Source organism: Pseudochaenichthys georgianus, chromosome 14, assembly GCF_902827115.2.
Source record: "Pseudochaenichthys georgianus chromosome 14, fPseGeo1.2, whole genome shotgun sequence".
Lineage (NCBI taxonomy): Eukaryota > Metazoa > Chordata > Actinopteri > Perciformes > Channichthyidae > Pseudochaenichthys > Pseudochaenichthys georgianus.
Window position 1 is genome coordinate 22103879 of NC_047516.1, and position 27580 is coordinate 22131458.

The window sequence follows — 27580 nt, forward strand, 5'->3', positions numbered from 1 at the left end:
AATGAATTCAGTCTGATGTTTGAGCGAATCATCTCACTGAGCAAGGGCAAAGGTTATAAATGATCTTTATTATAATCCTTGGAACAGCGTTCAGTATAGAGAACTTGCATTTTCTTCTTTTATGAAACCATTAGTTAATCTGTAAATGATAAACAAAATATATAAAACAAAAATAAAAAAGACAGTCAGTGTTAAACAGCCTTCCAACACTTATATTCAACCAGACCATCGAAACGTTCTGTAGGATTAGCCTGCATATAATCATTAACCATGCATGTTAGAGTGCACTGTCAGGTGGCTTATTATGGCAAACAGGTGAAACAGGTGACATGATAATTCAAAGTGTGAACAAGCATCGAACATACGCTCATCAGCTGCATCCTACACTTCCACAATACTGCTCACATGTGATTTTCTCCACTGGAGCTAAATCATATTTGTCAGTGATCACTTTTATGACCTGGAAATGACAATGAAAAATCTTAAGAAACTATTTCAGGATAGATTGAAAATCCAATTGGCAGGAAAATCCAGTTGGATTTAAATGACTCCAGTCCAAACATTGTGGGCGACTTTTTCAGAGCTAATTCTTTGGCCAGAAACGTAATGAGAACATTTGCTGAGAGATGAACCCTCTTCTTTTCACATTTCGCAGCAGAGGAAGGATAATTTGTGTTCTTCTTTGGTGCCACGGTCCTTAAGACCTGAGGCCGAGACGTTCCCAGACTTGTTAATGACTGCAACGCTGCTAATGATCCCTGCTTTTCTCCAGGGTTCGAGCTCTTTATCTTCCTCATGCAAAGTCATCCTTGCAGGTCTGCTACCAACACTTGGGATTTGTGTGTCATTTGTGGAAGAATAAAACACATATCTGCTGTAATGGCCCTAAAAGTCACTTTATGCAACTTTGATACATTTTCCTGCACTAACTTGAGAACTTTGACAAGGTCGGACATTAAAGTGGCAAAATATTACTACTATTTTATCTTATTCAGACCCGTATACAGTACGTTTTAATATTATTGTTCTGCTTCTGTCCCTCTAATTAGACAGAAAGAGACAGACTGCATGATTCCCTTCACGAAAACACCATAGGATGGTTATTGCACATAATAAAACTGCACATAATAAAACTGTTAGGAACAAAAAAGACTCAAATCAAGCTCTCAGTAAAAAACATGTGACTGATGCCACAGCAGTGGGAGGTATAACTATATCACAATATTAACTATTGCTATTAATGACAGAATCCAGACGTCTCCAGGACTCCACCTGCTGAACAGTGAAGCAGATCAGCGATCACTGCTCTCTCTCCAGTCTGTTTCTAAAGATACCGCCACTCTCTTCAGCTACATAATTATACATGTGTCTCTTGTTAATCCGTCTTCCTTCCAGCACATTTCACACATTTTCTAAATTACATTCTCACTCCTGATTCTTTTTCTTTTTGTATCTGCACCAGTGACGCACTCTGTTCCAGATATTCTAAAAATGTTCAGCAGAAAGCAGAGTATTTGCATCTCCACGGCAGGTTACATTTGGATGAGAAAAAGGAAATCGTTACACTTTACCCCGAAATGTACTATTTCATAATTCCTAATTTGGACATGCAACATTCGGTTGCTGTTTTCCCGTTATACTATCAAGCAGCGCTCATCATCACATAGATATATACAAATAAAATAAATAAAATAATAATAATAATAACATACATTGAAAAGTGCAAATGTACATTTGTTTACAGCATGACATACTCACTGTACAATCATTGATTATATACCCACATTGTTTTAAGCATTATAATAAGGAATACTAAGTAGCATAGTTTAAGTAAGAAATATTTCAAAGCAAGTCTATTGGAAAATATTTGCATTGCCCTGCAACAAGGAGAGGCTCTTCTAAACATTGCCAAGTGTGTGCGTGTGTGTTTGTGTGTGTCTTTGTGTGGGTGTGTGTGTGTGTTGACATATGGATGTATGTGCAAACAATGAAGCAAAGGAAACTCAAATCATTCTATTTCAGAGGCACGAAAAAACTGCCCAGCCAGCGGTTCAAGATATCTAGCATTGTTTGGGACAACACACATCTCAGACGTCAGCAAAGCAGAGGGAACGAGGAGTTCAGCGAGGAGGCAGCTAAAGAGTCATACAATGAGAAAGAGTGGAAACAAGTATCAAAAGAGTGACACCGATTAGACTTTTTTTTTAACCAGAACAGCTTGTTGCACTTCGCCTCCCTCTCTCTGTGCAGCAGCTCTCTGTCAGGCTGGAAACAGCAGACATGCTTGCTTTCTGAATGCTTCCATGATGATGGCGAACGTGTTATATTAAGGTAATGAATCACAGGCCTGGGTTCTACCACCGTCAATGGTAGGGCTGCAACAATGATTCAGTGGTTTGTTGAAGTCTCATTCTGAAATGAAAAGTCATACAGGTCAACGTCCTGGTACCTGATGAGATGTGTCTACAGAAGAGCAAGAAAGGTTTTCTGTTCTGGCACTGTGAGTTTGCCTTTCCTGATGGGCTTTTGAGGATGTCCGTCTTGAGATCTGGTTCCTTGATAGGTGCTGATGTGGAGTCGGATGTTATGATTGTCTTTTCAGGCATTGGATTGAGAAGCTACGCGATATTGGACACTCCGGCACCAAGGTGGTGGTACTATGGCTCCCCATAAACCCGGAGGCTTCAGCTTATGATTCATGTGGCACTTTCTTGGACTGGCCGCAATTTCTCAGTCTAAAGAGACATGCCTTTTGTTACTTTGTTGGGTATTCTGTTCGTGTATAGCGCAGATACACAATAGTTTCAGAAGGTAATGGTGATTTTAAAAATACTATTACCTGTAGGATAAGGGATGTTCCCTTTCTTCCAAAAACAAACCGTTTAAAAGATAATATTACACTGTACAGTTTGGTGTTGCAGCACAGCTTCGGATGTTTTTGTATGAGCTGGACTTGTGTATGTCTTTGTACATGTACTGTATGAAAGTTTGAGACAAAGAATTAAGACATTATATGTTACTATCTCACACTGGTGGGATATGTGCAAGCATCCAAATCCATCCACCTCCGGACGTCTTAACGCTCTGACTTGACCTTGTAGCGCAGAACCAGGTAAGTTGCCAGTCTGAGGGCCAAAAAGAAACCCCCCAGCACAATGAAGTCGACGTAGAGCTTTGCATCCGCCACATTCAGCAGCTGCAGGACCTCCTCCGGTTTTTGGAACTTACACACCACGCCCGGGCACTCCAGCTCCGACCGGTTCATCCCGTAGATGGAGAGTATCACCCCCTCAAAGCCGTACCTGAGAGTGGAAATGGTTAACTTGTGAACCTAGGTTCGTTCAAAGAGAGTTGTGTCACATCATAGAAAGCCTGACCACTAAGATCAATGGGCAAAGTGAATTTAGCAACTCTTTTAAAATGCAATAAGTTGATGACAGTACCTGACATAGGAAACATACGAGCTCCACTGTAGGTATTTGGGAATGGTGTCAAAATTGACAAAGAAGCCAGAGAAGAGGAGTACTGGAATGGCTGTGACTGGACCCACAAAGGTTGCCACCTGTGGAACAAATGCGTAATATTTAATAAAAAACTGACATAGTGAAACATCTTGTCAGTATATACTTATATAATGTGTTTCTCTGCCGCTAAAGTAATGAGTTATATTACTATGTTACTTCACCATCGTAACTCATCAGCTGTCCCTCACTTCAGCAGATAAATATTAAAACATTATAATAATAATAATAATAATAATAATAATAATAAGAGATGGGATTTGTATAGCACTTTTCCTAATGCTCAACGACGCTTAAATAAAATCAGAACAGAAACAAAACAAAGAAAACATAAACAACAACAATGTGACACAATTACTGGACATAAAATACACACTGTTTCCACACATTTATGTAAATATATCTAATATGTATATATGACCCAACATGTGTATATGCTCATTTTAATTAATCTCTTATTTCATCGTTTTTTATCATGTTTTTATATTTATCTTTGATTTTATCTTCAATTGTATTAATCTGTGTGAATCTGGGCTGTCCTGTTTTTCATTCTTACCCTATATTTATATAAGGTCCATCTTATCTTATCTTATCTTAAACAATAGTCATTAATAGTCAGAACATTCTTCTTGTGTCAAACTGCACATACATTACATTTCACAGTGAAGGTCAAACACCAAAGTTAAAGTGGACCTATCATGCTATATTTGAATAGCCATACCTATGTATAAAACATGTCTGTGAAGTTTCTTTTTCAAAATACCAAACGGATCATGCATTTTAGCCATGCCTCATTTTGCTCTATTTGCTCTATTCCAGCCCTGTCTTCACAAGGGCTGATTCTGTGGCAAATGAGCTGCAGCTGACCACGCCCCCCTGCAAAGGAGGGGGGTGGGGCACGAGCGTCATGTTACCATGCTGTTACCATGCTGTTACCATGCTGTTGCCATGCCACGGCAACCTCTCATTCCCCTGATAGGTGGAGAGTTGCCCATATAGGCGGAGCACCCCGTTTCTGATGTCAGAACAATTTCAAATCTGTATCAGTCTGTATCAGCTCCGTTGCAGCCCCGTTTTTAGAGATTTGGGTATGGAGGAAAAGAGAGAGGGTTGTGTTTTCTGACACTTGGTGAGTTCCCTGACACACCGGGGACACATATTCATGTATAAAAGACGTACAAAAGTGCATTTTGCATGATAGGTCCCCTTTAAGTAACGAAAAACCAAACATATGTGTAAAGGAAGGGGACTTTAAGCCTACCTGCAGAGATGAAGATGCAGCCCCTATAAGCAGACCGAGGGATTGGGCCACCAGGGCCGTGGAAGTGGACAAAGCCATAAAGAGGAGGTAGCGACTCGCCTCTGGAGGCTGCTCAGTCATCCAGTAAACAATACTACAGTACAAGATCGGACAAATCACCTGTAGAAGAGATTGTGTAGTTTGAAAAACATTGTACTCCAATGTCCAAACCATTGTGTGCACAGTTAATACGATCATTACCTGGAACGGTATGTCAGCCATGGTTTTGGCCAGGTAATAGGCTTTCAGGCTGTACCAGTAGTTGAGATGTTCCCGCATGAACACGGACATCTCCAGAGGAACTGGGGAACAGCAGCAGCGTTAAAAGACTTCAACAAGAACACTGCAAATCAAAGTTTCCAAACTCTCAAGAGACAGAGCATCTTACATGTTAGGATGGTGGGCATCAGGGCAGCAAACATGAGGAACAACATGGAGAAAAAGAGGAAGCCAGTGTTGTTGAACACCTTGCTGGCATCATTTCCAATCTTGAGATAAAGCAAGCCAATCAGCACTCCAATAAAAATATGGGACATCACCCTTAGGTGGGTCAGCACCTTGAAAACGCACAAACAAACCAACATCAGCACGACTGAAAAGCCCTTAATTGATTGATTATTTTATAACAGTGTGAGTTTGAGCAGGGATAGTTTATATATAATTATTATTACCGTGTCCCTGCATATCGTAATGAAGGTTCTTTTGAAGAGGATGCAGAACTGTGTGAATGTACTGGTAGCAAAGCTATGTTTCTCAAGGGTTCCTGTCTCCTGTGGAGAGAAATGGGGACAGCGAGGAGTTAGTTATGTAATACACACTCGATACAAGAAAACTGTTAGCAATACAGATCAAAGAGAATATCATACCTTTCTTACGGCACGTTGCAAACAGTGGAAGAATATAAATAGCCTGATATTTAATGCACACATCTGCAACACACTCTAAGTGATGATAAACAGCAGATATTTTTAGCGGGAGAGGAAAGCGACCAACGTTATTATAACATCTGAAATTAGCATTCAATGACAATATAAAAAAAACACCATAATTCCTGCGCAGAAAAATCCAGATAGAAAGAAAGGGCAACAGAGAAAATCCATAAATTGACGATATGTTTAAAGCCCTAACAGGGCAAAACGTCACCATGCAGGAGTAATGTATATCAAAGTGCTCTTGGTGGTTTACATTTACCGTTTTAGCATTTAGCTGATGCTCTTATCAAAAGTGATCTACGAGGTGGAGAAAGAAAGAGTGAGAGGAAGCTGAGCGAGGCAGAGGAGACGGATCGATAGAGTGGAGCAGAGGAACAGTTTGGATCATATAGACAGGAAAGATTTACGGGTGTTGTGTTCTGTAAAAACGTACGTGAACCCCAAAAGTGTTGTGATACGAGTACTGTAGGTCTAAATGGATGCATCCAATGCTATTATGTGTAAAGGCATGGTAGGCAAAAGGGTCTCTTTTCACCCTCTGTCTGAAACCAGGGCCCATTCTGCTCTGATTGGTTAGCTGGCTCTGTTGTGATTGGTCAATGGCTTAAAAATGTCCCCTTAACGTATCACGTACAATGTGTTGGAGCGCTAGCCAATAGTAGCGCGAGTGTTAAATAGTGATGTCATTACAGAAGTAATAGGAGTCAAATGGAGGCTGGGGGGGAGAGAAACGTTGGGATTTTAGCCTTTGCAGACATGCACAAAAACCTATATAACACACTACAGGAAAGAGAAAACCCCAAAAGCGTAAAAGAGCCCCTTTGAATAAAACATAAAGGTGTGTTACTTGAAGAGAAGGGTGGTTTTACTCACACTGGGACATGTCGAGGGACATGAGGAGTCACTTTTGTCTCCGGAGTTCTTCTTGCTCTGATCTGAGCACAGTCCACTCTGGACCGCCTCGAACAGAATTGAATTCAGATCCCCATACTCCCCTGACGCCACCTCGATGACTGTGGACGGAGAGGACACGATGGTCAGAACAACAACACACACAGACACACACGTACGTAGGGAGATGCTTGGCTTACTGAAGTCAGCAGGATTGTGATATGTCGGGCAGTGGAGGCCCAGGCTCTTCAGATAAGGGATGAGGTAAGGGACCGTGCCCTTGTATATGCACTGACCCTGACTGAGGATGTACAGCTGGTGAGGGAACACAGGTACACAGTAATAAACATTGTTTCCAACACACTGACTCTCTGAATAATATATGAACGACTGACAAAACAACAGGCCTGCGTATCGACTCCTGCGCAGCTGGACAAAATGAATCACGCTAGCCAGCGCCCCCCGGGCTAATGGGAACGTGTCCGGCACTATAAGCACTCAAGTTACCTTATCAAACATCTCAAAGAGCTTGGCACTGGGCTGGTGAATGGTGCAGATGATTGTCCGTCCTCCCAGAGCCAGAGACTTCATGAGGGAGACCACCTGGTAGCAGGACGAGCTGTCCAGACCACTGGGGCGCAAGGAGAGACAGGAAACCAGACAGATCGATGTGTTAGAGACAGCTTTTCGGCATAAAAAAACAAACCACTGATATTGATGCAGTCTGGAACCCATTCATTGATACATTGAATTCATAACCCTCAATCCGATCTCAGCCACCACCCTTTTCTACTTCTTTAAGGTCATGCTACTATTTACATGCCCCCCCTAAAATACATGACTATTATATTGTTACTCATATCATTTTAATTATAATTTTGTCATTTATTACTCTCTTTTTGTCTAATCCCTCAAACACACACACAGACACACACGCACGCACCAAAATTGTCACCTAGTAATGACCTCTGTAATCAAGAAACCATAAAGAACTACGACGCCACCCTTTAAGAGACACAGATATGGGCAAACTGTGTGGAAGATGCCGTAGGGACACAGCTTGTAACCTTGAAGTTACATTACGTACAACACAAAAGAAAGAAAGACAATCCTAGTTTGTTTATTATATTATTTGTGTTTTGTTTCCTTTTTTTAGATTTGTTCGACTATTGCAAAGGCCTATTTTCTTTGTTGAATGTGTGTGGAAAGCTTTTTATCCTTTTTTTGATAAACCACGAGACGCATTACTTCAACATCATCTGAAGCAGGGGTGTCAAACTCAAGGCCCGTGGGCCAAATCCGGCCCCCGACTCCATTTTATGTGGCCCGCAAGAGCTTGTAAAGAATATCATACGTTTATTATACAGTTACATGCCACTTTACAGAAGCAGGTTGCCCATAAACTACATGTCCCACAATGCATCTCGTTATGTGACATGCACACTGAAGAGACTTGCAATTATTTGCCCTGGACTTCTGCTTTCAGACGTGGTTAATTATGGAGTTATTACACTATCCGATAATAATCCAATGCAGAGGCAATAATGTAATATAATACATTATTTTATATATATTATATATATATGTATATTTATATAGTCTTAAAGTTACAACCTTCCCTTTGAGTGCAACCATAATGCTGATAAGCCAAAAAAGCAATCTGAGGTAAACCAATGAATTAAAAGATAACGCATTAGAAATGTCTAGTTTTAAGCCGCGAATACATGCAGCCTTTAATCTGGAAATGAAAATACACTCCCTCAAAGTAGCTGAATATTATCCTACCTGGTGGGTTCGTCAAAGAACATGACGGGCGGGTTGTTGACCAGCTCCAGGGCGATGGCCAGTCGTTTACACTGACCTCCAGAGATAGCGTTGGTGCGTGTCTGAGCGCACTCCTGCAGACCCAGAGCCGTCAGGATCTCATCCACCTGCACACACACAGAGACGATGTTCGTACATGATGACACCTAACTGATGAGAGTGATACAAATGACTTTCATGGTGTGAGTTTCATTGACAAATACGGGCCTCTTTGTTTGTGTTGATTCACCTTCACTGTGACAGTAGAGGGTGAATTAAATAGTAACTTATTTGTATGATAATATCTTTAGTACATATACATATCAGTTCATGTAAATGGTGCCTGGTCCCTTACTTAAATATACATATTTTTATTTCCTATTCAATTTTTGCCGATAATTCATGTGTGTTGTTGTGTTTTAGCATGGACTAGGGTAGCGACATATTTTCTTTATTTTATTCGACAATCTGTACAGATCTATTCCAGATTTAATGACAATTTAATTTTTTTTTCCAGAGATACATTTGGTAAAGCTGTTCCTTTTAGAGAAGCCTACATTTTTAATTCTTTAGGTTTTGGGGAGGATCCACATAACAAGCAAATAGACTCATTTTGAAGTTAATGTTGTTGCTTTGTTCTACATTGAATAGGGGTATGAATGAAACTAAAGCCAAGAAGGACCTCGCTGCAGAGAAGATGGACATCAACGAGGATTGTTATCAATAATATCAATATTGTGTTATTATAACTACTGAAAGAACCAGATGAAAAGATTTTGACAGGAAAGCAACTAGAGACTTCTAGAATTGTGTGAGTAACATTCTGTTTTTAGACTTCTCTGTTTCAGTGTGTGTGTATCAATGCTCTGTAGTTGATCTGACTGAAATTGTGATTTTAAATCTCAAAACCGCTACAGTATCTGTTAGGCAGAAACTTGGGACAGGTAATTTGACTGAAAACCTTAAAACTGAACTAACTGACTGCTAGGGTTAACTTTGATTTAAACATTTGTAGAATACTATGAGCTTAACTAATTAAAGGGACGTGGCCCCACAGCTGTGAGAACTCAGCAATCAGGTGTCCATTTTAGGTAGCACTTTCCTGGAGCGTCAGCTTCAGCGTCAGACTGGCAAAGACATTAGAGTCCTGCGGGAGTCACGAAGGAGGCAAAGAGGAGGCAAATCCTACTTTGATTGAGCTAAGTATCGCTGGTGTTTTATTTTATTTGGTTGTTTAGCCCCTCATGCTATAATAATGTGTATTTTCTCCATTCCTGTTTATGTGTCTTCTCGCAATTATCACTGGCCCCGTGTATCTCGTAATCGATATAACCGGCCTGCTCTCGTCTATCCCACATGCTCCACTGAGATCCAACATCTAGTTTCAGGCGGCCTGTGGAACTGCCAGTCAGCTGTTCCTAAGGCTGACTTCATCTCTGGCTACGCTTCCCTGCAGTCTCTGGATTTCCTTGCTCTCACTGAGACGTGGATTACTCCATCCAACACATCCACCCAGCAGCTCTCTCCACAGCATATTCCTCCTCCCATACACCCAGACCCACTGGCAGAGGAGGTGGCACTGGTCTCCTGCTCTCTCCCAAATGGAGCTTTTCCCTCTTCAAGCTACCTAACTGCACTCCTTCCACCTTTGAATTCCATGCCGTCACAGTGACCCATCCTATACAACTGACCATTGTTGTTCTCTACCGTCCACCAGGCGCCTTGGGGGACTTCTTGGAGGAATTAGATCATCTCCTCTCACACATCCCTGAAACTGGTCCTCCCGCTGTACTTCTCGGAGACTTCAACCTCCAGACGGGGAAGATAGACGAACTAACATCTCTGTTAACCGCCTTTGCTTTCTCACTGTCTCCGTCCCCACCAACTCATAAAGCTGGCTATGTCCTTGATCTCATATTTCTCAAGGAACTGCACTACTTCCAACCTCTCTACTTCTAACCTCTCTGTAAACCCGCTCCACACATCCGATCACTTCTTCATTTCATTCTCTCTACCCCTTTCCAAATATAACAAACTAATCTCTTCTCATCCTGCACCTGTCCACCGTAACCTTCGTTCCCTCTCCCCCTCTACCTTTGCCTCATCGGTGCTCTCAGCCCTCCCTTTCTCTGACTCGTTCCAATTGCTGCCTCCAAACTCTGCTGCAGAAACTCTCCTCTCTACTCTCTCATCCTCTCTGGACTCTCTCTGTCCTCTCACATCTCGGCAGGCTCGTCAGTCCCCTCCTGCTCCCTGGCTAAACGACGCACTGCGTGCTAATAGAACCGTCCTTCGGGCAGCAGAGCGGAAATGGTGGAAATCCAAACACCGTGACGACCTCCTAACCTATCAGGCTCTCCTCTCCTCTGCTTCGATCTCTCAGGTAAAAAGCACTTTCTTTCAAGATAAGATCCAATCTTCCTATTCCAATCCCAAAAAACTATTTTGCATATTCTCCTCCCTCCTGGACCCTCCCAAAGCCCCTTCCCCCTCCTCCCTTCTGTCAAGCGACTTTGTTAACCACTTTGAAAAAAAGGTTGATGATATTCGCTCTTCTTTTTCTGACTCACCTTTACTCACCGCTGGGTCACCAGACCCTCCTTTCACCCACACACTGACCTCCTTTTCCCCTCTTTCTCCAAGTGAGGTTCTTACCCTCATTACCTCTGCCCGCCCTACCACCTGTCCTCTGGACCCTATCCCCTCAAACCTCCTTCAGACTATCGCTCCTGATATTCTACCGTTTCTCACCCATTTCACAAACACTCTAACTTCTCTAACACTTCTCTCAACCCGTCTGATGTTATAAACTACAGGCCTGTCTCTCTCCTCCCGTTCCTGTCTAAAACACTTGAACGCGCTGTCTTTAGACAACTCTCCTGTTATCTCCATCAGAACAACCTTCTGGATCCGCACCAGTCTGGTTTCAAGGCAGGTCACTCCACAGAAACTGCCCTCCTTGCTGTCACTGAGGAACTGCACACTGCTAACGCAGCCTCCCTTTCCTCTGTCATCATCCTTTTGGACCTGTCTGCTGCATTCGACACGGTGAATCATCAGATCCTCCTTCGCACTCTCCAAGAACTTGGAGTTTCAGGCTCTGCACTTTCCCTCCTCATCTCATACCTCAAAGACCGCACCTACAGGGTTACTTGGAGAGGGTCCGAGTCCGACCCTTGTCAATTAACTACAGGGGTCCCTCAGGGCTCTGTTCTTGGTCCACTCCTCTTCTCCTTGTATACAAACTTGCTCGGATCAGTCATTAGCCAGCATGGTTTTTCATACCACTGCTACGCTGACGACACCCAATTAATTCTGTCCTTTCCCCGCTCAGAGACCCAGGTCGTCGCACGCATCTCTGCTTGTCTAGTTGACATCTCTCAGTGGATGTCTGCTCATCACCTCAAGCTCAACCTTGACAAGACTGAACTGCTTTTCCTTCCGGGAAAAGATTGTCCCACTCTTGACCTAACAATCAACATCGGCACCTCTGTTGTTTCCCCGACTCAGACTGCAAGGAATCTGGGTGTGACCCTAGATAACAACCTGTCCTTCACTGCAAACATCGCTGCTACAACCCGCTGCTGCAGATACACGCTTTACAACATCAGGAGGATGCGTCCTCAGCTGACCCAGAAAGCGACGCAGGTTCTGGTCCAGGCTCTCGTCATCTCACGCCTAGACTACTGCAACTCCCTCCTGGCTGGTCTACCTGCATGTGCCATCCGACCTCTGCAGCTCACCCAGAATGCAGCGGCTCGCCTGGTCTTCAACTTTCCTAAATGTTCCCACACCACGCCGCTCCTCCGCTCCCTCCACTGGCTTCCGGTAACTGCTAGAATCCACTTCAAGACAATGGTACATGTGAATGGATCTGGCCCTTCCTACATCCAGGACATGGTTAAACCGTACACCCCAGCACGTGCACTCCGCTCTGCATCAACGGCTCGCTGCACCCTCGCTGCGAGGGGGACCCAAGTTCCCATCAGCAAAAACACGTGGGTTTGCTATCCTGGCTCCAAAATGGTGGAATGAGCTCCCCATTGACATCAGGACAGCAGATAGCTTACACACCTTCCGGCGCAGACTGAAAACTCATCTCTTTCGACTCCACTTCGAGCGATAGAATTATTAACAAAGCACTTATATACTAATAAAGGACTGGCTTATCTAAAGCCAGTTGAGTAGCACTTGAAATGTTTTTGCTCTATGAAGCCTGATGTACTTATATGATTCTGTTTTCTTCAAGTTTGTATTTTGTTGGTCGAACGCACTTATTGTCGGTCGCTTTGGATAAAAGCGTCAGCTAAATGCAATGTAACGTAATGTAATGTAAAAAGGCCTCTAATGGCGTATACAGTGAAACAGATAGCTTAAAAATGTATGTTGATAAACAAATCCTGTAAATCCATTATAACCATACATTTGGCTGGCTCATCAATATGCAATTACACACATGACAAGATATTAAATGGATAGGTGCTTTGCTATACTTATATATGTATTGTCTTCCATGGTTGAAATATTGCAATGTAAATACAATCAATATATATTCAGACTTACAAGTTCCTTTTTGACCTGCATGGACTCGTTCAGCTTCAGATTGGCAGAAACCTGAAGACAGAGAGAAGTCGGCACGTTAATATTCCACATTAAGATTTAATGAGGTGTTTGTTTTCTGTTGTCTTTAGAGGACATTACCATCATGGCCTCCCGCACGGTGAGGTGAGGCAGCAGCATGTCGTCCTGCATGATGTAGCATGACATCTTCCTGAAGGTCCTCAGGTCCCTCGGCCGGCCGTTCACCTTGATCTCCCCCTTCATGCCCGTCTCTCTGTTTCAGAAAATATAATGATATTTGTTAGAAAAATATCACTCGTGAGTCGTGACTGGCTTGAGCTTCAATAATCAGGATCCTTGCATTTGTGATCCTCTCCAGAATGGAAGTAGCATCACATACAGAGCATCGAGTAGTTCCTGAGCAGTGTCCTTCACATGCTGATTTACAAGAGAGGGAGTTACACAGTCACAAGATGGAGGAATAGAAAGCAGTATTCAATGTTTACTTCAGATTAGCTCCATGTCAGAAATGAGCATGCTTGATGTCTCTCTCCATAGAGGCTGAATCATCATGTTAATCACATAGATATCATCTGCCTAAAACAGTCCTGATGCTCTTCTAGGTAATCAGACATCCTGTCATGTACACAGCTACAGTTGGGATACCTTTGTTATCATGTGTACTCTCATATTGGAAGAGTTCATTCAGTATTTTCCCAACAATATTGCTGCCATTTTCGAAGCTCTAAAATTTAAATTAAACCAAAAGTACGATTCTTCTAATCTATATCTTACCTGTACCCCGCCAGGATATTCATCAGAGTGGATTTCCCGGCACCAGAAGGACCCATGATGCCGATCAGCTCTTTGTTTCTGAATCTTCCAGACAGACACTTAAGTAAGGCTTTGTAACCTGACAAAGATAGAACAAATATATATTATTTATAGTAGTGACATTGCTCTGAAATTGCTCTTATCAATCACTCTCAGACATTTGTATGTAACTTAATCTAAAACAATGAGCTTTAAAGTGATTTGTTAAATGTAGTTATATGTTTCTAGCCAATTTACTAGACTCTAATTAATATTTATTGTGTGGAAAATATTTCTAGTGTCTTTTTCACGTTCAGCAATCACTGACAAAAAGGAGACAATATTGGAAAAAGAAAGCAGGGGGAGAGAAGTAAAAAAAATTAAGCACAATAACAATAAAACATGTAATAAAAGTGAGAGAAAAGTCAACCTGTTACTGAAAGCATGTTTTACTCACACATTACAGGGCAGAACAGGGCAACTATTGAGGTATGAAATTACATGTATCGTTTATTTACACCCTATATTCTTCCATTGGTTTACAGTGTACTCATGTGGGAAATGACTGTAGCAAAAGAAAGATTTAGAGCCATGAGAATGGATGTGTGCTCCTAACACAAATAAAACAGCTGAGACAATATTATTTTACATCCTGTATTCAGTTTGCTTTTACCCAACAGTTATATAAGTCATGGTCCATCTGCTTTATCATGTATGAGTCTGCTCACTTAAATATCGCCTTCATAACATGCCAGTGAGAAAATAAAGCAGGTTGAAAAGCAGAATAGCAGTCGAGTGTAATGACCTGTTTCTATTATTATCACTTACTGAGCTGTGTTGCACGGTGACACAAGTGTTTCTGCAGATCATTATGCAGACACTGAGCCTCATTTCTCTCCAGCAGAGAAGGTCACAGCCTATTAATTCTGAGTACAAGGAACCATGATGCAAGGCCACTGATGCTGCGGATCTGCAAAATTAGCAGGCTACACTACAGCAACGGTTTTTAAAATAATCTAGAAATGGTGTATTTTAGGAGCAACAATCAGGTGGATAGATAGTCTGACGTGTAAAGAAGATGCCAATGTCATATTTGAAACAACGTTAACACCCACCCACTCAGGTAACCCTCTTGTATGCAGTAGGCACCCTGTGATTGTGGGGGTTTTCCCTTTCCTGTCGTGTGTTATGTGAGTTTTTGTGTGCATGTAAATGGTCTGCAAAGGCTGAAATCCCAAATTTCCTCCAGGGAGTTTCTCTCCAACAAACTACATATGTAAGGCAAGGCAAGGCAAGTTTATTTATATAGCACCTTTCAACAAAAGGCAATTCAAAGTGCTTTACAAAAAATTGTACATATTTATTTATGTAATATATTTGTTAAACAATTAATTAGGAGAGTTAGACGGACACATTAGCTGTTATTTATGTCTAGGGAAAATAAATAATTCAAGGTGAAGTTGGTTGCGGAGAATACAAAGCTTGCATTTTATGTAGCTGGGTATCAGGTGTGCTGCGAGACATTACTGTAAAACAGAACTAAATAATAAATATATATATACAAGACTAGATCATTGCTCCTTAAGTGGCGCCAGGAGATGCAGCGGTTTTCAAAAAGGTTGAAGTTGTGTGGCCTTCTAATGAGGATGGCTCAGGTTTGAACCCTTTCAGAACTGACAGATTCTGAAAGCTTCCGGATATGGAAAGTGCAGGAGTCACCCCGTCTCCCTCGCCTCACCCATTTCTCCACTGTCTTCAGGGATACTTCCTCCTGTCTCAAGCGTTGTAATTAGGGTCTCAACAGAGCCGCCAGCCCCCTCAAACCCTCACTCTGGGAGTAAAGTATAGTCTAATGGCAACCTCCTCCCACGCAGTGTTATTACATCAGACAGCCTCCACTCAGACAGCAGAGCGGCCTGCTGTCAGGAAGCAGCCCTGCTCCGGCATGTGCTGCATGCTGATGGTCTAACCCGGTGCTGCAGGTTGTGCATAATAATGGACTTATCTGTGAGAGCCACAGAGGAAACAGCTCACCTCACTGTCAAAGAGGCGGCGATGTAACAGCATGTGACAGTGTACATCCAGTCTGATCTCACAGGATGTTTCACAGTCATTGTTAGACAAATGATTATGAGTCACAATGGAGGTGGATGACACCCTCAAATTGGTTGTTTGAAAGAGATGTCAACTCAAATCTCTCACTTGGATTATAATGTGTTCAAAAGTAGTTATTTCTCTCTTTTTCAATGAATCGTTTCTTTACTACATTTCTTTAAAGGATAGACATATCTGGCGAGTTGGCTCAATGATAACATTTGCTGGAATAAAATTAAAATACTAGTACCTTTTTTATATGTACATATTGTATTATTTACCTTGTTAAATAAACTATATGCAAACATCCAAAGGTAGTGGTTGCTGCTTGAATCTAATCCTTTTCGCCCCAACAGAATCATAACCTGGTTACATAAAATGCAGTCATGTGCACATGATAGATGTTTGAAAGGCTAGACCACAGATTAAGCATGCACTTGTATGTACTTTTGGATGTAGATGTGCAATAATTTATAATCTTTTTCACCCTACACTGTGTTTTTCCTTATCAAAACCTTGTGCCTACAAAACCAACAGTGCGATCAGTTCTGTTGGAGGATCAGGTGCATTATGCTAGTCTAGTTACAGAGGTGTGATACTGTCTGCAGATTTTTCTCTAACTTGTCTCAGCGGGCAGATTTTCCAAAACATGGTTTTAGGCTCCAACTGACGCTGTCTCAAGTGACATCACTAGAGACAATTTACCAGATTGCACAACACCCTCTGGAGCCAAAAGAGGTTTTATACAACACTTTTAAATTACATGTAACAGGCTTTGATGTGTAAAAGTTGGAGGTCTCTTTTAACCTGTTAAGCACTGAGCCTGTTTTTCAGGTTTCAGGCTCGAAAATGACATTCCCAGAACAAATGACCATAACTACACTTCTAAAAGGGGAAAATCAGTCATCTTTTTTCTCAAAGCAATGATAAACCTGTGAGTTGGATATAGAAAAGTCAGATTCAATATAGATGTTTTTTTAAAAAAGAAAATTCAGATTACACATAGTAAAAAACTGTAAATTATAGTGTCCGTCCAAGAATTATTTTTTACTTATAGTGAAAACTACCCTTGGATGATGGTATGGTAGACTAAAAGCTTTAGGAATCCAAAGTACAACATATAATAAGTACCCTGTATCAAGATTGATGCAAAACAAGTGACATTTTACCTTTTTAGAGAGATTTAGCAAAAAAAACTCCACCTCTGGTGATTTGGGTGGAAATGGGCGTTTTTACCGTTTCTCTGGAACCCATTGGTCGATTTTGGTGATTGACATCTCTTTTTAACCGTTAGAGCCAATAGAATCGAAGGGGAATTTCCACATAGACGCACACATTAACAAAAAAAAGTGGGGGCTTTGCGCATGCAGTTTTGCATGAGAGCGAACCAGCTCACGCTCTGACATCTGAAAAAGGAAAAGTCGGTTTATTGCTTATGGATTATCAGAAATAATTTCAAAGGGACACAGACACATTGGATTAACCTATGGATTAACTTCAGCAGCGTTTTTATCGTTTTAATGCTATTGAAGACCACTTTTGACCAGACAACGACAAAGGTGAGCCATTTTGCCGTTTTTAGCTACCTAGCGCCACATGTTTTGATGTCTGTTCTTGTTAATATCTTCGCAAGTTCTTATCATAGAGTGATGATGTATGTACCTATCGATTCTGTGTCGTCTCACGATGCTAGGCGATATGTTGGATGTGCAGTTAAGATAAGTAATAAGGGTATTATGAGTGAGTTGCGTGAGTAAAAATGAGTAATGCGTTAGCATTTTCCCACTCGTGGCTAATTCAGAGGCTGAGCGTTAGCATTGTGGGTTTAGAAAAAAAAAAAAAAAAAAGATCAGTTAGCTGAGTTTCTTCCCGTTACATGGATATAAAACATTCATAGTTTATTAAATATTAAGATGCCCGCACAGACGCTGTTTCCTGCAGATGACGCGTTTTTCCCCCGGTACCGGAAGGGCGATGTAGAACAAAAAGTTGGAGGTCTCTTTTAAAGGTCCCATGTCATGGCCATTTCCACTGATCATAATTCCATTGTTGTGGTATACTAGAATAGATTTATACTGTGCAATTTTCCAAACTCACATTGGTTTCGCATACAGCATCTCTGTAAAGTATGTGTATTCACTCTCTCCACTAAACGGCTCGTTGCAGCTCTCCCCCCCCCCTCCCTGTGAGCACAGTGTGCTCTGATTGGTCGGGACGTTGTGAATCGCGCTAAGCTCCGTGGAGGTGTGATTTCCTTGTTTAGCGATACACAGCGAAACACAGCCAAACTCACCCTGAGCACACACAAACTCACAGCCGAAGTAAAAACAATAAGTGTGGCTTGATATTGAGTAAGAAAAAGGTTGACAGTTTTTAGATGCGCAGCGCCTCTGTCTTGGAATAGTCTGCAAATTAAATGGAAACTGAACAATCTGGTGCCACTAAATGTTTTTAAAGCTCGGTTGGATGCTAGTCAATCAGAAGCTATTGGTACCTGTTTATGTGGATAATTTTGTAAATGATGCTGTATGATGTCCTTTTGTTGTTCTGTTTATGCTTTTATGTTTCATGTGGAACTACTTGAACAGGTCTCCCTTGGAAAAGAGATCAATGATCTCAATGGGATTTTATCTGTATAAATAAAGGTTTGAAATGAAAATGAAATGAAATGATAAACGTTGTGAGAATGGGTCTGCAGAGAGAATTTCGCCGTGATCCCAACTGTCCGTTATCAGCCTGCAGCCAGGGAGGAGAGATCAGCAGAGCTGCCTGCACTGAGTGTGTGAGGAAGTCCGTGGATTGGTCAATTTGGACCAATCGGCGGGGGCTTAACGTAACGGCTCCGCGGACGTAACGTAACGGCTCCACGGATTGGTCCATTTCATTCCGGGGACAAAATGACATCATGATGTACCCGGAAGAATCAAATTGACAGTGACGTATCTCCAACGAGGCGTTTTGGGGAGGTCTTCTCTGTTTTAGAGTTTTACTCCCTACAGGGTGTACTTTGAGGGTTTTGACTCTGCACACCGTTTACATGCATAAAAACCTTCATAACACACAAGGGGACGGGCAATAACTGGAAAATCATGACATGTCACCTTTAAGTAGGGCTATTTAAAATGCAGTTAACTGCATAATTCAACTCCATTTGAGTCATCATGGTCAGTTGCAAGCAGCTTTAGAGGAAGGACCACATATTTTAAACTAAATCCACACACTGAAGAATGAAAATGACAGGTCCAGGATGAAAGAAACCAACATGAAACAATAAAATCCGTCTCGCACACTAATTGCGCCGCTTAAGTGCATAGGTGCGCCGCATTTTCGAGGCCCCATGCAGTCTGCATGATCGGCTTGTAGGGAGGGAGGGCCCTGCTCTGTATCAACTGCAACCATTCTTCACAAGATAGAGCATCACTTGCCTTCTGTTTTACCCTGTCTGACCATAGGTTTAACATTACAGGACAAATAAGCAAACATTAACTATCTTCAATGTCTTTATGAATTGCCTTCTTTTAATTTTGCTTCATTTATTTAGTTTTTAAATGTGTAAACACTTTGAATTGCCTTGAAATTAGCTATATGGATAAACTAACCTTAACACAACACTGCTTTCATTTCAAATCCAATTAAACCTTATCGTACATTTTCATAACCGTTCTGCAAGAAAATAACACAACGCTGGTGGAGAGGTAATCATAAATCACTTTGTGTCACGGTCATACATTTGAGTTATGGTGTGCAGGCATGGTGATGAATAAAAGTAGCACGGTCGAAGCATGATAAGTAGAGGATGTGATTTTATCTGTAAGATGACTGCTCTTCTTCTTCCTCCTCACAAATGAGCAATGCAGGTGCAGAGACGCACTTGGAGTACACAACAAGAGCGGAAATCACCTAAAGGCATGTAAACGTCTCCTGCTCTCCTTTCACTCCCTTCCCTTCCCTTCCCTGACTGGGGTAGTGTTTCACCAGCGAGGAGAATACCTCACCAGCGAGGAGAATACCTCACCAGCGAGGAGAACACCCCCAACATAAAAAGCAGGTCATAGCAACTCCATCCTGACGGGGATTAACGGCCACCCTCGCCAGGAGACACTCATAATTACAAATGGCGGGCAGCTCATACAGCACCTTTATGCCCTTTGACAATAAAATAAACCACTCTATATCCTTTTACACCTCTTGGTAATCTCTTCCAGGTCGACCGCAGACATTTTAAGGAATGACTCATGCATAGTGTGTCAAGGAGTTATTCAATTACAAATAAAGTGCATTGTTCACGTCACCCTTTTCCCTCTACAAGCTGTATAATTGCACATAAGTCAGCAGGAATAACATCAAATTAAGTGTTCTTTTAGGGAGTAATCATCGACCTCTTGAGCCGCAGCAGAACAACAGCCTTTTAGCTCCGTGTCAGTTATTTTACAGCTTTGATCAGGCAGACAGGAACTGCAGTGGGTCAACTCTGAGCTCAGCTGAGACCTAAACACAGACGAGTCCCTCAGAATCTACAGGATGTGTGAAATGTGAGCAACACACTGACTATATTATTTCATGCGAGTGGCAGAGGTAATCGCAGGGCAGACAGGGGTTATGAGGAGCACGCTGTATGTGACAGGGGGGGTTTGGGAACGAGAGTGCGAGCATCTCAAAGGCAGCGCTTCATTAGTAAAAGCTGAGACGCTTCCTGATGATGCACTTTATATGTCGTAGCTGCTACATTGTACTGCCATTTGGTAAACACTTGCATATGCTGATATTTGGTTAAAAAGAACACAATGGTGCTCTAGGAGGAGATTCAGGTGATAAGGGGGGGGGGGGGGGTTACCTTGGTTGGTGATTGGCTAATGGTTACACAAGCCACAAAACCGTTATGACATCATAAAGTGGCCAGGTTTTTATATAAATGGATCAGGACAAAGAGTGAGCAAATCTTTTTTTCTGAAACTTTCAGAATCTCTTTCCACACATGTTTATAAGAGGCGGCTGTGGCTCAGTGGATAGTGTGCTGGACTTCGAATCAGGGGATAGCAAGTTTGAGTCCCACTGCAGTCAGCATGTCGTTGTGTCCCTGGGACACTGCACCTCAAATTGCTCCTGTGGGGATTGTCCACAGTGCTGAATGTATGTAAGTCGCTTTGTATAAAAGTGTCTAACAAATGATATAATAATAATAATAATAATAAGAGACATTAAAAGGTGGGTTTTGCATAATAGGTGACCTTTAAAGGGAAAAAACATGTGCATCAAAAAGCTTTCTCGCTGTGATCCTCCTCATGAAAGCTCTCCATACATTCAGGTTCTAGAGCGAAACTACAAACACTCCTGCGCCGAGCTTTCGTGATGCACATCAATATTACACAAGACTGAAAATAGCATCCTGTAAGGGCCTCCTATACTGTGTGGTGGGGCAACGTGAATAAAGGAGTGCTCTCGAGTCCCCGCCCTGCTAAATATACAGAGAAGAGAGGGTTATCGTGTACAGAGTGCTGGTTGAGTTGACAAGCAAAGATGACCAAAGGTTGGGGGCTCATCATAAATAATGGTGGTGGGTTGGAATGCTGTTAATATTTCATGAGCCGATCAATCGTGGGTCTGCCACCGCCCGGTCAGACAACACGGGAAAAGAGAGGAGAGCGGTGTGCCAACCTGAGAGCGTAAATTATTTACTATGTCTAAACTCTGCTGAGCGCAGCAAAGCTCAGGCCTGCAACAACATGGTGGAAAAACTGCAAGCGTGTGTGTGCGTGTGTGTGTGTGTGTGTGTGTGTGTGTGTGTGTGTGTGTGTGTGTGTGTGTGTGTGTGTGTGTGTGTGTGTGTGTGTGTGTGTGTGTGTGTGTGTGTGTGTGTGTGTGTGTGTGTGTGAGAGAGAGTGAGGAAAGGGCTTGGCTACATGTGTCCGAACAAAAGAGCAAAGCGACAGAGACAGAATACCGCTGAGGGGAAATAATATTTTTCTTAACTGTCACAAAGGCTATTAAATGCCTCCCTTGAAATGTCTGCTCTCCAGATATCGATCACCATGGGTGGTGCTCGCTTGCTCCTCATCCATGATGGTAACTATGTGTGAGCTGTGTACAGTACCTCTCCTCCTCCACCAGGGGCCCTCCCGGATGGTGTAGGACAGCTCGTTGAACTCCAGGTCCACAGCAGAGCGGCGTGGGAGGTGGGAGAAGCGCTGAGCCTCCGTGATGTGGTTCTCCACCTTCTTCAAGTGGATGAGCAGCGGGGCCTCCGAAGGCGCTCCACTGGGAATCTTGGTCTCCTCCATGGGGATGCTGACGGGGACCGGATCAAGAGTCCTCTCAGCCATGATGAAGGCTGCAAGGAAGACAAACATGGCATTGTTTAAAACTGATTCCACTCCATAGAAGGAGCCTCATATCCTTACGTTTTTATCTATGAAGAACATGAGATGCTGATTATGAACCTTCAAGGTGCGTTGAAGCTAGGTCAATAATAAATTAGTCAATAATCAGGACAAAATGTTGTGGCCAAGGGAACTGAGAAATTCCACACCACCACGATGTGCACTAAATACCATTACCATCATTATAAAACACTCTGCTATATAACATGTGCAATATTATTATTATTAATAATGTTCGATAAATAACGTGCAATTACGTAACTACCACTAGTTACGTGCACTGTACTAAATACTGTGAACATTTACATTCATTATGTGACCATTATTGAATTGCTCTTTTTTCTGAACTGTTAGTGTATTATTATTATTATTATTATTATTATTATTATTATTGTGTTGCTGTGTTTATTGTATCACAACAATTTCCTTCGGGATGAACAAAGTCCTATCTTATCGATTAGTTTCTTAGTTGGTTCATTGGCTGATCCTTTGCAAACCGGTGCCTCAGCAGATGTGTGGTAGGTTGCAGAATTGGTTTTAGGATGACTGCAGACACCATCTTGAAACAAGGTGATGGATTTGATCTGATTACACTTGATGTTATGGACTGGCTGAGGGGAATGAGATTTTAAGTGTGAGGGGTTGGGATCTGGTTTCAGTCCTGCAGCATACTCAATCTGCTGATTCACATACATTTCCTTCGAGGCAAGGCGGCTCGTCTGAAGTGTTCTCTAAACCATAGTGCTGATCCATTAGTTTTGTAATGATAGGAAACTCTTTCTTCTTCTCAATATTTCCATACTGAAGATGTGTGATAGTGGCTGAATCTTGTTATTATTTCATTAATTCAACAACAGAAAAGATTCCTGTATTAAATGAAGGAGGATTATGTGCATGATTGAAATGAGTACATGAGTAGTCCGAGCTGCCTTATGGTTGAAAGTGTATACCAGGTCATGTTGAAATGCAATCAAGAAAAGTATTTATATGTGAGATTCATTGTAAAGCAACTGTGGGAATGGTGAAGTATTAGGAAAATAATATCAAAACCACCTTTTTGTGTCCAAACAGTTGGAAAAACCTCATATTCATTTACATGCAGGCCTAAGATTGCCATCAAAATGCTACCCCAACCAAATAAATGATAACGAACCACAGAAATAAACACAACCATGGCTGTGTGGGTCCGAGATACATTACTGAGGCATTTATAACATATTCACACAAATTCATCTCTTGAATTCATGTCAGAATCAAGGTTCCTGTGGTAAATACCGACTGACATGGCACAGTCAACACTGTATACACACACTAAATGCCACATAGTCTTGTATTGTCCATCTATCCTTGACCAATGTGCAGTAAGATCTCCTCATGTGAAGAGGCCCAGTGAAGGAAATTGACCATGGCTCCTATTGATCACCCTGCCATTAGTGAACTTCCATTACCAGCCTGCATACAAGCTCAGTAAAACCCTGACAGGCTGTAATGGCCTCTCCGTCAGATTGGAGGCCTCCTTGTTCTGTCATGCCGCCCTAAAGCTGGACATGTGAGCACACACACGGCCATCATTTATTAAGTCGAATATGGTTATTAAATGTGGCTTTGCAGTGGTGTGGCGACTCTGCAGTGACTTCAGTCAGAGAGCAGGGATGCTGCCAGCTCTCCAAAAAGCACCATGTTAACAACAAAACTGAGACACTATTTATGCAAAATAAGGAAAAAAATATGCATTTAAAACAAAGGTGGGTCATATGGTTCTGAGGACAAATATAAGGCTTTACCAGTCAATCCGTAAAATGTGTTTGCATTACACACACACGCACACGCACACACACACACAAATTGCACATACTTCTTATTGTGTTGACAGGTGAGATGCTCCTGGTCCTCCTCTCTGGTTCAGAGCAACAGTGTTCAGTTGATCCTTTTAGTCAAAACGGCACAATCCCGCCACATCAGAAGATCCTCCAAAACAGTTAGTCAGTGCAAACAAATAAATCAAAAAGAAAACAAGATGCTCATGTGCGCCACAGTCTAGGAAAAATCCGGTTCGGTTGACAGGCGTTAGAGCTGTTTGATCACCTTATCAATATATACCGGGGTGCGGCGTGCACCATCTCACATCCACTAAAGCAACTCGTGAGATTACAATCATGTCCGGCCTCAAACTACGACTGCATACCCGAGAATCGTCAGGGGAGCAGGATGCCGGTCATGGTTTTCCTCCTGGCTAAGATTATTCCTTTCATTGAATCCATCCGATCCGAACTCGCATCGAAATACTCTCACACATCCTCAGCAGTAGTGCTAATGACTATCTTCAGTCCCGGTGTGAGGGATGGAACAAAAAGAGGCGACCAGCTCTGCAGATGCTTCAGCAGCAGCTCCGTTATCTCTCACCGGGCAGTGCGTCTGTGGTACGCACGCCGGTCTGGGATACAGGGCGTTGCTGTTTGCTGGCAGGATGCTACTGGAGGGGGGAAATAGTGTTTTGGTTTTGAACGTGTCCTCCAAGTCCTCCTCCCAACCCGATGTATAATAACCAGGAGTGGATCGGGAATTATGTTATTTCACTTATAGTTGATAATAGTCCATTTTAGGTAGGCCTACATTTAAGGAGGATTCCACATTGATCAAAGGTAATGGAGTGACATAAAAGTTAGAGTTAATTCAAAGTTCATTAACGTATTCCGGATAAGCTAATTTAATCAAATTAGCCCCCTAGGTGCCAATTTAAACCTTTTAAGTATATTATGGAGATACTTGAGGCTGCTGTCTCTGGGGAAATGAGATGAAAGGGAATACATTAGGATAAAGCTCTCGTGCGCAATGAAGTTGTTTTTAATTCTCGTGTTTCCAGCCTGACACCGATTGTTAATTCTATATACGGCTGTTGTCAGTCTGTGTAAACACGAGGAAGGTTGTGGTGAGCTGCCCCGCTGTCTCTTTAAAGGCCGCACCTGCGCAGCTGCCTGGTGCTGATGCTGCAGTGCCCGGGTTATTTTCGGTAAAACTGCCGGGGTTACTCGCGTTCAAGCTGGCCCTCCATGGCTTACATCACCCCTGAGAGGAAATCAAAACCATTTTTAGCCAATCGCACCTGCCTTTTAATCAGAGCAATTTAAAACGAGCCCTTCCGTCGCAGCATGAGCAACTTCAGCACAGCAACCTCTCTCTCTCTCTGTGTGCCTCCGAGCCTCCATGGCTGTATGACCATTTTGTTAGACAGAGACACATCAGTGCAACACCTAAATACATCATACTAAGCTTAAAGACTGTTTTGGTTTGTAAAAAAAATATATTTTGTTGTCATTTTGTCAATAACTCAGCCTTGGTGTGATCAGTATCGTCAGTATACACAATAAAGACGAATTATTCGTTTCTTGGCTTCAGTAAATAGCCATTTTACACCTTGAGAATGCCACAGCCCACAGGGACAGGTGATATGCTACTAAAATATATAATTCAACTTAAAAGGGCAAAGACTGATTGCATAATGTAATATTTGCCTCCAGTAGATAACCTTTCTTTATCTCTCTGTGGGATAAGCTTGAGTTTGCACATATCAATTATCTAAAAACAGCCCTTCTCATGCATGCCCTGAGAGAACACATAAAGGCAGATCATGAATCAACTCAATGATCATTAAGTCAGAGATACCAGTGTTTCCCTATTCATAAAGCTCAGATTAGTGACTGTGTGTCAACATGTGTGAGGTAAGAGCAAACAGTTCTAGTTTCAGTATATGTGAATGTGAATAACTTAACAAAGAGGTCCTTGCAAAGTGACAGGCGGACTGCAGGAATGTGGGTTTGGCCGTCTATAAGTACTGGGTGGGAGTGTTGGATAGACATCTGAAGGAAGAGCATCGTACAGGATGGCACTACGAACAACTGCTCTCCTCTCTGTGGGCGTGCTTCTGTTCTTAGCACGAGGAGCTCCAACAGATGCAGGTGAGAATTTAAAGAGGAAATGTAATGCTCATGTTTTTTGTGTTTCTAATGTGACCTGTCTCCATGCTTCAACGTTCAAAAAGGTCATTATTTTTGTGAAAGTGTCCTTATTATGTTTATTTTCAGGTTCATATTTGTATTTAGTGCGACATGTCTGCATGCTTTAAAGTTCAAAAAGCTCTTTGTTTTACTCATACTGCCTGTGAGGATGTCACAGAAGTAAACCATGGGTTTCAGGCAGTATGTGGGAGAGGAACCTTGGTATTTTAGCACAAAAACATATACAACACACTACAGGAAATGGAAACCACCAAACATCATCATATAGCCCCTTGGAGAAAATGTAACCCTTAATGAGTGACTTTGTGTTCATGCATTACAAAGCGTCACCATACCTGAAAACACCTTTGTGTGCAGGTCCGGCGACTCTCCCGACTTCAAGTAAGACCCCCCATGACATCCTTTAGTATTTTACTTTCATGGCAGTTTCTACTTAAACTCGACTGAATTTCAAAGGGTGATATCCACTATAACTATTGACAGCGTTATAATAGTTACTAGTTGTTTTTTTATATTTTTGCACAGATACCCAGTAACAGTTCATTCAAGTGCAGTTGGCACAATTCATCCACCAATAAGTCGCTTGACAGAAAATCTATTTATATTTATTTTGATATTTGATGCCAAGTCATTTTGTTGCATTTGAGTTTCCGGATTGAGGGGATTTTCTGCTTCTCCGTGTTTTTGAAGAAGCTTGAGGTTTGGACTGTTGGTTAGAAACAATGTGATGGTGTCACCTTGGGCTGTGGGTAATTTGTCATTTCTCACTATTTTCAAAATGGATTGATTAATGAAGATAACAAATCAGTGAATAGTAAAAATATTCATTATTTGCAGTAACATTAGCTCAAATATAGATTTTTGAATGGAAACAGTGACATTTTATCTGCATGGAGTACTTTTAATACTTTAAGTGGACTACATGTTCCTGATTATGCTTACATAACGTAACACATTGAATGAAGACTTGTACTTGCATATCGAATTTTTGTTTGGTATTTATATGTTTACTATAGTTCTGTTGTAGATAGAGATAGTTAGTACTTTATTGATCCCAATTTGGGAAATGTTTGCGTTGAAGCAGCATAGAAAACAAGGCAATGTACAGAAGAGAAATTAAGACACAAGAAATAAACAGTCCAAAATATTTATGAAATAGAAATAAAAATATTAAAAGTTAAACAAAAATGGATGTGGAAAATATACATGTGGAAATACAACTTTCCAGAAACTAGTATAATGCAGGATATTATTGTGGCAAGTAATGGATTAT

General features: G+C 41.8%; 1 protein-coding gene across 1 annotated transcript; it reads right to left on the bottom strand.

The window, feature by feature from the left end:
- Nucleotides 1–48: 48 nt before the first annotated feature.
- On the bottom strand, nucleotides 49–24712 carry abcg4a (ATP-binding cassette, sub-family G (WHITE), member 4a). Its single transcript, XM_034098234.1, has 15 exons — nucleotides 24147–24712; nucleotides 22006–22242; nucleotides 13803–13920; nucleotides 13149–13281; nucleotides 13011–13061; nucleotides 8430–8575; nucleotides 7152–7275; nucleotides 6845–6959; nucleotides 6627–6766; nucleotides 5493–5591; nucleotides 5210–5378; nucleotides 5023–5123; nucleotides 4783–4941; nucleotides 3444–3562; nucleotides 49–3302 (listed from the first exon to the last, which is right to left on the bottom strand). Exons 2-15 carry the CDS (start codon nucleotides 22232–22234, stop codon nucleotides 3077–3079), a joined length of 1929 nt encoding a protein of 642 aa, XP_033954125.1. The 5' UTR covers nucleotides 22235–22242; nucleotides 24147–24712; the 3' UTR covers nucleotides 49–3076.
- Nucleotides 24713–27580: the final 2868 nt, after the last annotated feature.

What these genes read in the sequence shown, in the direction of transcription:
- abcg4a (XM_034098234.1), bottom strand. Translation starts at nt 22,234, where the DNA reads ATGGCTGAGAGGACTCTTGATCCGGTCCCCGTCAGCATCCCCATGGAG. An exon ending in CCCCTGGTGGAGGAGGAGAG is followed by an intron (nt 13,921 to 22,005) that starts GTACTGTACACA and finishes TATCTTTGTCAG; the next exon opens with GTTACAAAGCCTTACTTAAG. An exon ending in AATATCCTGGCGGGGTACAG is followed by an intron (nt 13,282 to 13,802) that starts GTAAGATATAGA and finishes TTTCTGAAACAG; the next exon opens with AGAGACGGGCATGAAGGGGG.